The sequence below is a fragment of the Diabrotica undecimpunctata genome, chromosome 5, assembly GCF_040954645.1.
Source record: "Diabrotica undecimpunctata isolate CICGRU chromosome 5, icDiaUnde3, whole genome shotgun sequence".
Taxonomy (NCBI): domain Eukaryota; kingdom Metazoa; phylum Arthropoda; class Insecta; order Coleoptera; family Chrysomelidae; genus Diabrotica; species Diabrotica undecimpunctata.
Window position 1 is genome coordinate 22,190,431 of NC_092807.1, and position 13,102 is coordinate 22,203,532.

At 34.0% G+C, this 13,102-nt stretch overlaps 1 protein-coding gene across 1 annotated transcript in view; it reads left to right on the forward strand.

The window, feature by feature from the left end:
* LOC140440559 (uncharacterized) overlaps window positions 1-10,511 on the forward strand; it is a 77,578-nt gene extending 67,067 nt beyond the window's left edge. The window contains exons 7-8 of the mRNA XM_072530936.1: window positions 4,997-5,142; window positions 10,303-10,511. Coding sequence (XP_072387037.1) covers window positions 4,997-5,142; window positions 10,303-10,426 — 270 coding nt within the window. The 3' untranslated portion in view covers window positions 10,427-10,511. The remainder of the gene's footprint in view (window positions 1-4,996; window positions 5,143-10,302) is intronic.
* The last annotated feature ends 2,591 nt before the right edge of the window (window positions 10,512-13,102 follow it).

Below are 13,102 nucleotides of genomic sequence, written 5' to 3' on the forward strand. Positions count from 1 at the left end.
TTCCCTCGATGCCTTGCTGTTTTTCCGTTTCTTGCTCAGGCTGTTGAATAACTGTTGGTTCAGAATGATTTTCTGGTCTGTCTGTTACAGCCGACATGAGGAAATCGTCATCTGAAAATATTTCTGGATCATAAGAGAAGATGCCAGTTTTCTTAAATCCTGAACTGATGTTCGTAGGTGTCATTGATCTTTCATGCGCAACTTTAACAAAACTTCCGACATTAAAAATATTTACTGGAATACCAGGGTGATTAAGAAGCCAACCTTGCATGGCATTGTTATAATGCGCCTTGAACGATGAAAATACTGCTACATCTAAGGGCTGCATTTTGTTTGAGCAGTGTGGAGGTAGTGTCAATATTGTGACCCCATTCGACTTTGCAAGATCCAAGGTTTCCATTGACAAATGGCTCTCGTGATTATCCATGATGAGAAGGCTGGGGTTGTTACAAGAACTAGAAGAATATTTTATAAAATGTTCCATTACTTGCGGAAATAATTCCCTGTCCATCCATCCAGAAGAAGCAGCCAATCCCAACGTACCAGCTGGAGCATCTTTATCATCATTTCCTTGAAATGAACTCTGGGAAATACCATGGCCGGAGGTAAGGCATAACCACCAGCACAAATGATACTGCAGGTCGTTACAAGAACCCCTCTATCCCCACTAGTACATTGAGAGACCTGTTTCATACCTTTTTTGGCAAGAATTTTAGGAGGAGCATGAACTGTGGTGGTTCCAGTTTCGTCTAAATTAAAGACTCTACTGCCATTACTAAAACGAGACTCACGCTTAAGAACTGTTTCAAGATTTTTGAAAAAAGTTGAAACATTGTGCCTGTTAAACGCAGTAGAACGGGAGAAACTATAAGCTTCTGGTTTTCGACAACTTAATTCTGGATGCCTTTTCCTGAAGCCAAAATACCACTCTCTACCTGCCATTTTTTGTTCTTTCCAATTATTAGGGATTTCCTTATTGTTTTTTATTGCTGACTTAAACGCAAGCTTGCGGCATTCCAGTGGAGTAAGTCCATAGCACATCTTTGCAGAGGTCAAAATATAGTCAACTAAGGTTTTCTCTTCATCATGTGTAAAAATTAACCTCACATCATATTTGGGACGAAAAACAGTGTCTGAATCGGGGTTCGCTTTAACTTTGCCTACATACCTAAAATAAAAGAAAAACTATTTTTAGAAATGAAAAATAGTGCATCATACAACAGAAAAAGTTACTTAAATGCATCTGATTTCTTACCTAAACAAAGTAACATAGGCAACACCTTGTAATTCGGCTGCTCGTCTTATAGGCAGATTTTCTTGAACAACGAGACGCACAGCTGCTTTCATCTGCTCTTGACTGAAAGTGCCAATGTTTGTTTTGCGCTTACGGTTACGAGCCATCTAAAACTTGGATGACAACTAAAAAATAAATAATTAAAACATTGTTGCATGTGTCATGGGGTACAGTGAAACATGTTTCACTGTGCCCCACATGGACTTGTTTCAATCTGGACCATTAAGCACTTTTCCCAACAATTAACTGAACAACCTAACCTAAAACATTCAAAATGCCGCAAATTTCAGAAATCATCAATCAATTATGTACCTTACCCCGCAACGTTCTTAGCAAATATTAAATTAAATAATTGGAGACTTACCGGGTTGAGAATATATCACTCAAAATTTACTTGGAACCAGAAAAACAATATTTTTTTCGTCGCAACAGAACGGCGGATTTACACACACTAAAGTTAAGATAACAAGTAGAGGACGGCGGGAACTTCTCTGAAGCGAAGGTTGCGTTGATTTGGCGCGGTATTTGAATTTCCCTATGAAATATTGGCTCCCCTATAATAAACGAATGTAGTGTATGTAGTAATGTAGTGTATAATAAATGCCTATATTTTATTGAACTTCTGTCCTATATTAATCCATCACAACATAGATCCTTGATAAATTAAAACCTCTATAACTTAAAATATTTGGTCTTTCCCTTGGACTTTATCGAGGTTCTACTGTATTTCAGAACAGAAGAGTGTCCTGTTAATGTCGTTATACTACTACTAAGGATTTCCACAGTTTTCACTGTCTTCCTTCACTCAACCGTTTTCTCCAATTTTCCCTGTCATTCCAGTCTCCATCTCGCAGGGTTCTTTTCTCCATAGCCTCGTCGATTTCATCTCTGAATGACCTTCGGGGTCTTCCTCTCTTTCTTCTTCCAATCGGGCTCCATTCTGTGATTTTGTTTATCCAGCGTCCTCTGTCCGCTCTTCTGACGTGGCCGTACCAGGATAGTCTCTTCTCCTCTATATAGTCGATTATGTCTGATTGCACTCCCATTCTCCGCTTAATCTCTGCGTTTTCAATTCTGTCTCTTTTTGTAAGTCTACAGCTTCTCTTCAGGAACTCCATTTCTACTGCTCTTATTCTACCTCTATTTCTCTTGTTTATTGTCCAGTTTTCGGACCCATATGTCAGGATACTTCTTGTCAGGGTGTTATATATTCTCTTTTTTGTCTTTATCGTAATGTTCTTATCCCACAACACTGAGTTTCTTGTTGTTGTTGTAGTTGTCTTATACAGTTTCTTGTTTGTCTCAGTCTGTTGTTTATATCTTCTTCTGTTGTTCCCTGGTTCGATATTATGGTTCCTAAATACTTGAATTTATCTGTTCCATTTATTTGTCTTCCCTCGTCTATCTCTAGGTTTCTCATATCCTTGTTTTCTGTTGTTAGGTATTCGGTTTTCTCTAAGTTTATTTCCATTCCGTTGTTTTTATATTCTTCTTCTAGTTTTCTGAGCATAAAGCTGAAATCTTCTTCATCTTGTGCGATGACTACTTGATCGTCGGCAAAACTTAAGGTGTATAGGTATTCGTCTCTTACTGGTATGCCCATTCCTTCGCACTTTCTCCTCCATGGTTTGAGTGTCTTTTCCAAGAATATTTTAAACAGAGTAGGGGACGTAGCACAGCCTTGTAGAAGTCCTTTTGTCGTCTTAAATGGATTGTAGGCTTTATTTCCACATTTAATAGCTACTTTGTTTTCTTTGTATAGTGCTTTAACTGCTTTTATTAGTGTTTATCGGATTCCGAGATCATTCATTGCTTCCCATAATTTGACTCTAGGTATTGAGTCATATGCTTTCTTTAGATCAACAAAGGCCAGATGGACCGGTCTACCTTTTGCCATTTTCTTCTCTATCAGTTGTTCTAATGTGTACGTATGATCTAGGCATGATTTTCCTACTGTGAACCCTGCTTGGTCTTCTCCAATTTTTCCTATTATTTCAGTTTCTAGTTTTTCTTTAATAATTTTCCCGTAAAGTCTACCTACCGACGATATTATACTAATTCCTCTATAGTTTTCACATTTTTTCCTGTTTCCTTTCTTATGTGTGGATGTGATGTATGCTTGTGTCCATTCCGCAGGTATTTCTTCTCCATTTAGTCCTCTTTCGAACATTCTATGTAGCATGCGGAATAACTTTTCCGTTCCGTTTTTAATTAGTTCGTTTGGTATTCCTCCGGGTCCTTTGGCTTTTTTGTTCTTCAATGTCTTGATTGCTCTCTTAACTTCTGCCAGGCTTATTTCTATCTGGTCGTATGCCCCATTTCCTGCATGTTCTATATTCTCTTCCTGAAATTGGGGACGGTTTTCTGTAAGTAGTTCTACGTAGTATTCTTGCCACTCGTTTTCACTAATTTTGCCGATCTGGGTTTTCTCTGTCTTATTTCGTTGAAGTGCTTTTAATATTCGTCATATATTTCGTCATAATGTCGTTATGACCAATCTAATTATCATTACTGAAATTCCAAGCGCTTTTTGGATTCAGTAGCGATGTCCTCTTATTACCGAGTCGTAATATTGTTTTTAATCGACGACAAATAGCAGGTTTGAGTTTAATTTTTGTTTATACGTGTTTCATTGTTTACACAAAAATCGGTTCCAAGTTAGATCTGCATCTTTTGAGTCCTCTCTGGTATTCACCAGCCTACTCATTTATTCATGTATTTGTATAATATGTTTCTGAATTGTATCTGACAAGTATCTTATCGACTACGTCTAGAAAAGGAATGCAGCTGTAACTATTACACTCTGTTCTGTCTCTCTTTTAAAATCCTAGAAAATCTAACTTAACGAAATCTTATCTATACCAGGTTATTGATTCACAATCATGCGATTCGATGGTACACAAGTTTAACTGTACAAAAGATATGACTTTTCATATAAATTTCTTTTTGTATTAATTATTACATACTTCAAATCATGAATGTGTTGCTTGTGTGAGTCCATTTTAAAAGAGGCAAAAAAGAAATAAATTAGACTTACTCACAATCAGTATAATTTTACTACCTAAGACAACCGGTTTCGCTTTCTAATTGCAAAGCATCATCAGGTCAGTGGTACAAAGTAAATTAAATGCTGAAATTATAAAAAGTCCATATTAGGATGCTGTCTTATAAGGATATAGATCAAAAAAGTTATAGATCAAAAAAAGGTTTTAGTAATTATGCCAATATTAGATGTCTGTGATTATTAATATGCATAAATTGCTTTAGCAGACAGAGTAACAACCCACAAATTGGTAAGAGAAAAACAAATGTTTGTTTATTTCTAATTTCTTACAATTCAACAGATTTTTTTTTCTCTTACCAATTTGTGGGTTGTTACTCTGTCTGCTAAAGCAATTTATGCATATTAATAAACACAGACATGTAATATTGGCATAATTACTAAAACCTTTTTTTGATCTATATTCTTATAAGACAGCACCCTAATATGGGCTTTTTATAATTTCAGCATTTAATTTACTTTGTACCACTGACCTGATAATGCTTTGCAAATTTTAGAAAGCGAAACCGGTCGTCTTAGGTAGTAAAATTAAACTGATTGTGAGTAAGTCTAATTTATTTCTTTTTTACCTCTTTTATTACATACTTATTTATAATTTACAATTAGGAGTTGACAGAAATACTTTTATTTAAAATTTTTAGGATCGTGGAAGGAAATCAAGTAAGGGATTTTTTAGTTTCTTTAAGAACTGGAGAAGCGGTAAAAAAGACGCAAAACGAAAAGAAGCGAAGCTAAGAAGTTTTGGTTTGTCGAATGAAATGGAAGATGATATATCTGAATCCATAAGGTAAAAAGCCATTTTTCCTTATAACACCTTAAAATAATATTTTCACTGGTATATCAATAGATCTTATTTCTTTGTAAATTTCTGTTCTTTTCTAGCTACAATACTGAAATATTATACTTATATCCGATCGGAAAAGAGAAACATTCTTTGACGACGCGACGTACGAGTTGCTACAATACAAAATCTAAGAATTTCGCAGTCTCTTTTTTCTATTGATCAAACGTTCTATTGAAATATATTATGTAATATTTTATTATTATTTCTTGAGAAACCAAAAACAACACGTCCAGTTGTTATTTTATTAATTGTGACATTATAAATTTTTGTTTATTTTAAAATTAAATCAAACTTCTTCGTAACAATGCTTACAGAACTGGGTTTGCCATATTTCGCCCATTCTGTGAATTATCATAAATAAATCCTTCTTTTGTATATCGCAGATAATAGCGACACGCAGACCTACAGTGTGTTTGGTGCCAAAGTGTTTAGAGGTGATTTTAGGTATATTTGGGGTCATCATCAGCCTCTCTCAATCCACTGTTGGATATAGGCCTTCCCTGTTTGTCTTCAAAGTGTTCTATCTTGTGCTTGCTGTATCCAGTTTTTTGTTGTCTTTCGTAAGTCGTCTCTCCATTCAACTAGTTTGCGAGTCCATGTTCCGTCCTTCATTCTGGCAACGTGTCCAGCCCATTTCCATTTTAAGTTACAGCTTCTTTCAATGACGTCTATGACTTTGGTCTTAGCTCGTAGATCTTCGTTTCTAATCCTGTCTCGCAGAGTGGCCCCTATCATTGATCGCTCCATTCTTCCCTGCGCTACTCTTAGTTTTTGTGCGTTCTTCTTTGTGAGCGATAATGTTTCTGCACCAAACGTCATCACCGGTAGCACGCATTGGTCGAAAACTTTTTTCTTCATATTAGTTGGGATGTCACTTTTAAAATCGTTCCGTATGCTGCCCATCCTTGTATTATTCTTCTGGATACTTCGGTTGTTTGATTGTCCTTACTTATCTTAATTTCGTATACCAGATAGGTATATATATTTGTCTACCAGTTCTATTTCTTCATTTTGTATTTCAAGGTGTTTACTTGGTACTAAGTTCGTCATATATTTTGTTTTTGTTATATTCATTTTTAAACCTATTTTATGACAGGCTGTACTAAGTTCTTCCAACATTTTCTTTATTTGTCCCAAATCGTCTGTAATCAGGACTATATCGTCTGCGTAGTTTAGGTGGTGTAGCATCTCTCTGTCCATATTTATTCCTTTGTCATCCCATTCGAGGGTTTTGATCGCTTTTTCTAGAGCCGATATGAAAAGTTTAGGTGACAACGTATCACCTTGTCGGAAACCTCTTTGGATTTTTGGGGTGCTGATTCCGAATATGGCTTTAATTTTGCCGTATCAACTCTAGTTTTCAAGATAAGGTCATGCGTAGGTCATTTTTGCTTTTATGCATTAAAATACGAATATGCTGATATGGATATACTAAATTTAAATAAAAATCATACAATTATTCTCCGTTCATAAATTGTTGAGAGCACGAAATGTGCCTCAAACTCATAAAACGGTCGTAAACCATAGGCGTTCCTGAGGTGTTTATTCATTAAATAATAATATAATATTTTTTAATACTGTTATATATATAATATTAATAATATTTTAATACTAATATATTTAGCAAAAAAACAATTAAAACTTTCACGGCTAATGTTATGTAATTATATTATATTAATAAAAATAAGAATTTAACCATTAACAATTTTGTAAATAAGAATACCTTATCTCTTTGGATATTTCAATACTAATCTTCGCGTTTAATCACTTTACTAGAAAACCTGGAATTCATATCCGAAGGTACTATTCGTTGCAAGATAATTAGGATGGAATTCCCCAGATTTTTAATAATATAATGGGTATGCTTTGGCCACGTGCCTCGTTTGTTCATTTTATATTCGAAACTTAACTTAAAAGGGTGAAGTTATTACGAACGAAAACAATTTTTTTGTTTAGTACGTTTTTGATCGCATGTAATTTACGGCTCGTCGGTGTGTCCGCGTCTACGGCAGTAATTAGCGTCTCGAATATTTCTTTTGCGAATTATATGCAGTGCGTGAGTGATTTTTTATTCTATATACCTACGAACATATACGTACCTTTCGCTCGTGCTCGTTTTGTTGGATTGTTTTGATGGCTTCATCATCAACATCATCAAGTTTTACACCGGTACTGTTGCGTACAGTCAGTAAGTCTGTCTATTCACCAAGAGAGAAGACTATTGTCCTGAATGTTCACGATGCTCTGGTTTCTAAGAATCCCACAAACACTGTTCGCAACATAGTCGAAAGTTGTGCCAACATGACTGGCGTAGGAGAGTCAACTATATATAGGTTCCTATCAGAAAGAAAAAAACACGGTATAGCTAACCCAAACACAAACGAACACTTAAAGAGAGGGAAAAAGCCTATTGAAATTGATAAATTTGCCAAAAATGGTATTCGAAGGAAAATTCATGATTTTTTTTCAAGAAGTTAGAGACGACCCGGATTTGCCTCATATCGGACGAACTAAATTGTGGCAAGTTTTAAAAGAATTAAATTTCCGGTGGGAGAAATCAGACCGAAAATCACTTTTGATTGACCCGGAGGAGATAATATGTTGGAGAAAAAATTATCTAAGATCCATACGAAAATTCCGGGCTGAAGGAAGGCCCATCTTCTACCAGGATGAAACGTGGGTAAACTCAGGTCATACTCTAAAAAAAATTTGGTCAGATAAAAATATATTAAGCTCCAGGCAAGCCTTTATGGAAGGTTGGTCTACTGGTATCTCCCCACCTTCTGGTAAAAGCAGTAGATTAATAATTTCTCACATTGTCAGTGAAAAAGGATTTGTTAAGCATGGTTTGTTGGAATTTCAGTCCAAAAGCACAAAAGACTATCACGAGGAGATGACAGCTGATGTTTTCGAAGAGTATTTTGAGCAGATGATTGAACACATACGACCAAATTCAATTATAGTATTAGATAATGCACCTTATCATTCACGACTAGTAGAAAGACTTCCAACGACTGCGTGGAAGAAACAGGATATTCTTGACTGGCTGCGGAATAAGTATCTGCCTTACGAAGATGGAATGGTAAAAGCAGAACTTCTAAAAATTGCCCAGCAACACAAATCTAAGTTCAAGGAATACGTAGTTGACAAAATGGCGGAAAGGCGAAACATTACAGTCCTTAGACTTCCACCCTACCACTGCGAAATAAATCCAATTGAACTCATTTGGGCACAAATGAAAAGTTATGTGGCTAGAAAAAATACGTTATATAAAATACAAGCTGTACATGAATTGTTATACGAGTCTTTACAACATATTACAGAACAAAACTGGAAAGATGCAGTAAGGCATGTAATAGAAGAAGAACAAAAAATGTGGGATCTTGATAACATAATTGATGCGACCGTAGAGACACAACCGCTAATTATTAACCCTCAAGATGACTCGGATTCCGAAGTTGATCCTATTTATTTTGAATTTGAATAGTTTTCTAATCGTAATTATATAAGATAAGTAATAATAGTTGTAATCGTAAGGTATTAAAGGGGAAAGGCGCAAAATGTCGCCTGTCAAAATGTTCAATGTGTTTTAAATGTATCCATTTTTTTTTTCAAATCCTGAGAAAACTAAACAGCATTTTTGAAAAATTTAAAGGCAGAATGAAATATTTTTTAGAATAAATAAAAAGTTTCTTTTGCATGCAATATTTTCAATTAAAAATTATACTATATTTTCTCTTTTATTTTCACCCCTGTTACATAACATATTAAAATAAACATTGTAGAAGTTTTCAGGGACTTTCTGCCCTGAGTAATAATGTAATCTTTCATTCTGCGTTTAAATTTTTCAAAAATATTTATTAGTTTTCTCCGGATTCGAAAATAATGGATACATTTAAAACACATTGGAAATTTTGCCAGGCGACATTTGGCGCCTTTTTCCTTAATTAAATAAATGTATCTTTTACAAATGGCAAGAAACTTTTTATTTTTGAATAAAATAAATAAGTTTTATTAAAAAATACAATTTACATAAGTACAATTTAAAAAATATATTTATTTAGTTCAAATAAATGTTTCAATCATATACTCTACGACACTGGTCGTTCATCTCTAACCATTCAAAATACCCCCGTAATATAATTATAAGGTATTGTATTCCTTCAGATATAAGGTGGGTTAGTCGAAAACGTCATAAACCGTCAGTTTTAGGTTGGTTTTTACTATTATATCGTATTACCTATCCTCTCTGTATCTCAGTTTTCTAATTAGGGTTAAACTTGTAGTGAGCTATCAACAAATTGTGAACCGACTGTAGAAAATACGTATATTTTAAGCCATTTATCTACAATAAAACCCTTTGTACAATGAAACAGATATACAATTAGTTTTGAGAAAAAAACTAAAGAAATAAAAAAAAACTTTACTTGAAGTAACGAAAGCTTCGCTTACGTGATTTCCTGGAATGAACTTTTAAAGTCTCTCTTCAAACTCCAGCAAAAATCTGCCATCATATGGGTGTCCCATCTTCGTTGGTAGCGGTCTACCATGGTTTTTATGTTTTGGTGAAATCTCTCACCTTGCTCTTCACCTGTGTCACCTAAGTTTACAGTAGTAAACTCTTCCTTATGGAAGAGATTATTTAGTACACATATTCTTCTTCTTGAAGTGCCTATCCATTACGAATGTTGGCGATCATCATGGCAATCTTTATCTTATCTGCAGCAGCGCGGAAAAGCTGCACAGATGTTGTATTGAACCAGATTTTGAAGTTCTTTAACCAAGATGTTCTTCTTCTTCCTGGACCTCGTTTTCCAAATATTTTTTCTTGCAGGATGGCTTGAAGGGAGAGCATATCTGGAGTCATTTCGCATAATATGTCCGAAGAACTGTAACTTTCGAGATTTGATGGTGGTCAGTACCTCTTGGTTCTTATAGTAGAGTTAGTAGTAGTAGTAGTTAGAGTAGACATATACTAAGTCGAAATACACGAAAATTATTTTCAATTGGAGTAGAAGAAGGTCTATTATATATTTTTTGATAAAACTTAAATTTACGTCTACCATTACTACGTCGACTAAAAGTTATTATTCTCTATTTTAGCGCGATGTCCGCATCTGAGTTAGAAGAACGGGAAAAAAGAAGATCAAGAAGATCAAGTATGAGTTCTTATAAGGACCGTCCTGCTCCCAGTCAGTTTCGTCAAAATATTTACAAATTTAACTGAAGAATGAATATTTTTTTATAATAACACAGATGTATTTACTATTTGTCTGTCCTATTGTGTACACTTATTAAAGTTGGACTTAATAGAAAACGGTAATATTATTTTGTTGGTTAATATGAGAACTAGTGACACTAACTACAGTCAATGGAAGCTACTAAAATCAAAATCGCTTGGGTGCCATATAATTTGGAACTTTAAAGACAAATGGTAGGTATATCTACCGTTATCACTTAAAGGGTTGATTGAAAATGACTATAAATGAAAAGTATAATTAGAAAAAATTGGTGGATTCGACCGTTACTTGATGGAAATTCATTTTATGTAACAATAAAACACTGAAAACTTTGTTTTCAAAACTTCCACAAAATTTATTTTAAACTCTTATCACTACAGCTGTTTCTGCTGATTGCCTTTCTCAAGTGATCTATTTTTGGCATGCGTTTACACTTTATAGTCTCTAATGAAATAAGTTGAGGAGGGGAGAACTGTTTGTCTCAAGTTGGTCATTCAGAATTATATCTGTGTTTTTTAATTTGTTGATTTCCATAGATTCTAACAAAGAGAGCTTAAGGCCTTTATTTTGAATGTGGAGAATTTTAAATTCGTCATTAAAAGAATGATTATGATCTAGAAGGTGAAGTGCGTATGTAGAATCTGTTTTTCTATTATTGAAAGCCCTTTTATGTTCTGCTATTCGTTTATTAAAATTTCTACCAGTTTGACCTATGTAAGTTTTTGGGCAGTCGCCACATTTAAGTTTGTACACACCACTGTGTAAGTGTATATTTGAATTTAATAATGAAATATATACAAATAACAGTGCAGGACTTATAATGGGCAATCCTCTAAGCCCATTGCTATCAGATATTTTTATAGATCATCTAGAGACAAAGATTTCAAAACATCCCATATTCAAACAGTTTTTGTATTGGTGGAGATACATAGACAATGTACTGGTATGTTTTACGGGAACTAACAGGAACAGGCAACTCGACCAATTTTTATCGTATATTAATTCACTTCAAAGTCATATTGAATTTACAATAGAAACAGAACAAAATTAATCCATAAATTTTTTAGATTTAAAAATTATCAGACTTAAAAACAAACATGATTTCTCCATATTTCATAAACCTACCCATACTGACACGACTATTCACAATTCATCATCCCATCCCACACAACATAAACTGGCAGCCTATCATAGTATGTTACATAGATTAACAGCAATTCCGATGTCAAAATACAATTTTGGGACAGAATTAAATATCATTAAGCAAATAGCAGTAAACAATGGATACAACGAACAAACAATTAATAAAATGTTAAATCAAAAACTACACAAGAAAGCCCTGAAATTAGTATTTCCACCACCAGAGAAAAAAACCAGTATCTTCTGCTCGATTACATATAGAGGCAAAATATCAACAAAAATAGCCAAACACATAAAAAAAGAAAGGAATAACACCAGCTTTCAGAACAAATAACAACCTAGGCAAATATATTAAAAACAAGAGCCAAAATAGAAAACACTTACACAGTGGTGTGTACAAACTTAAATGTGCAATTGTCCAAAAACTTACATAGGTCAAACTGGTAGAAATTTTAATAAACGAATAGCAGAACATAAAAGGGCTTTCAATAATAGAAAAACAGATTCTACATACGCACTTCACCTTCTAGATCATAATCATTCTTTTAATGGCGAATTTAAAATTCTCCACATTCAAAATAAAGGCCTTAAGCTATCTTTGTTATAATCTGTGGAAATCAACAAATTAAAAAACACAGATATAATTCTGAATGACCAACTTGAGACAAACAGTTCTCCCCTCCTCAACTTATTTCATTAGAGACTATAAAGTGTAAACGCATGCCAAAAATAGATCACTTGAGAAAGGCAATCAGCCGAAACAGCTATAGTGATAAGAGTTTAAAATAAATTTTGTGGAAGTTTTGAAAACAAAGTTTTCAGTGTTTTATTGTTACATAAAATGAATTTCCATCAAGTAACGGTCGAATCCATCAATTTTTTCAAAATTGGTTATACTTTTAAAAAATTTCCTAGGTTCGCCTAGTTGACCGATTTAAATTTTTCAAAGTGCGTTTGAAAGCTTAAGCCTTTCTTTATATGGAAAAAACTTCGACTATTTAAAGTACTTATTTTGGGTCTAGCATAATTTTGAAAATTTGCAATTTTTTTGCAGATCCTGGATAGCAAAATTATTACGCAAAAATTGTTAAATCAATCCTAACAAAATTTGGCACACGTTTGAGTCATGTTATAAAGTTTTTCTAGGGGAACATGAAGGCTGTATGTTATGTCTAAGAGCCCGCAAAAATTTAATGGAAAATCTTCATTTTTTGCACATTTTTCACAATATTTGCTATTTGTTAAACAATAAGCATTACATTTTCAATTTCTAGCTAGTCAACTATTATGTAAAATTAAAAAACGAAACTTTTACCTCCTGTAAGTTTTGTTCTTAGAGCAATATCCCTCAAGAGCGACATCTCTCTCATATAGGCGAAAATAGGGGAGCAAGAAGCAAAAATTTTCGATTTTTGAAAAAAAAATAGACTCCCTATGGAAAATGTCCATTATGGTCTGCTTTTCGACAGATCCCGCCTGGACTATTACAGAATGTCTGAACAGAATGGGTTATTTTAAAATAA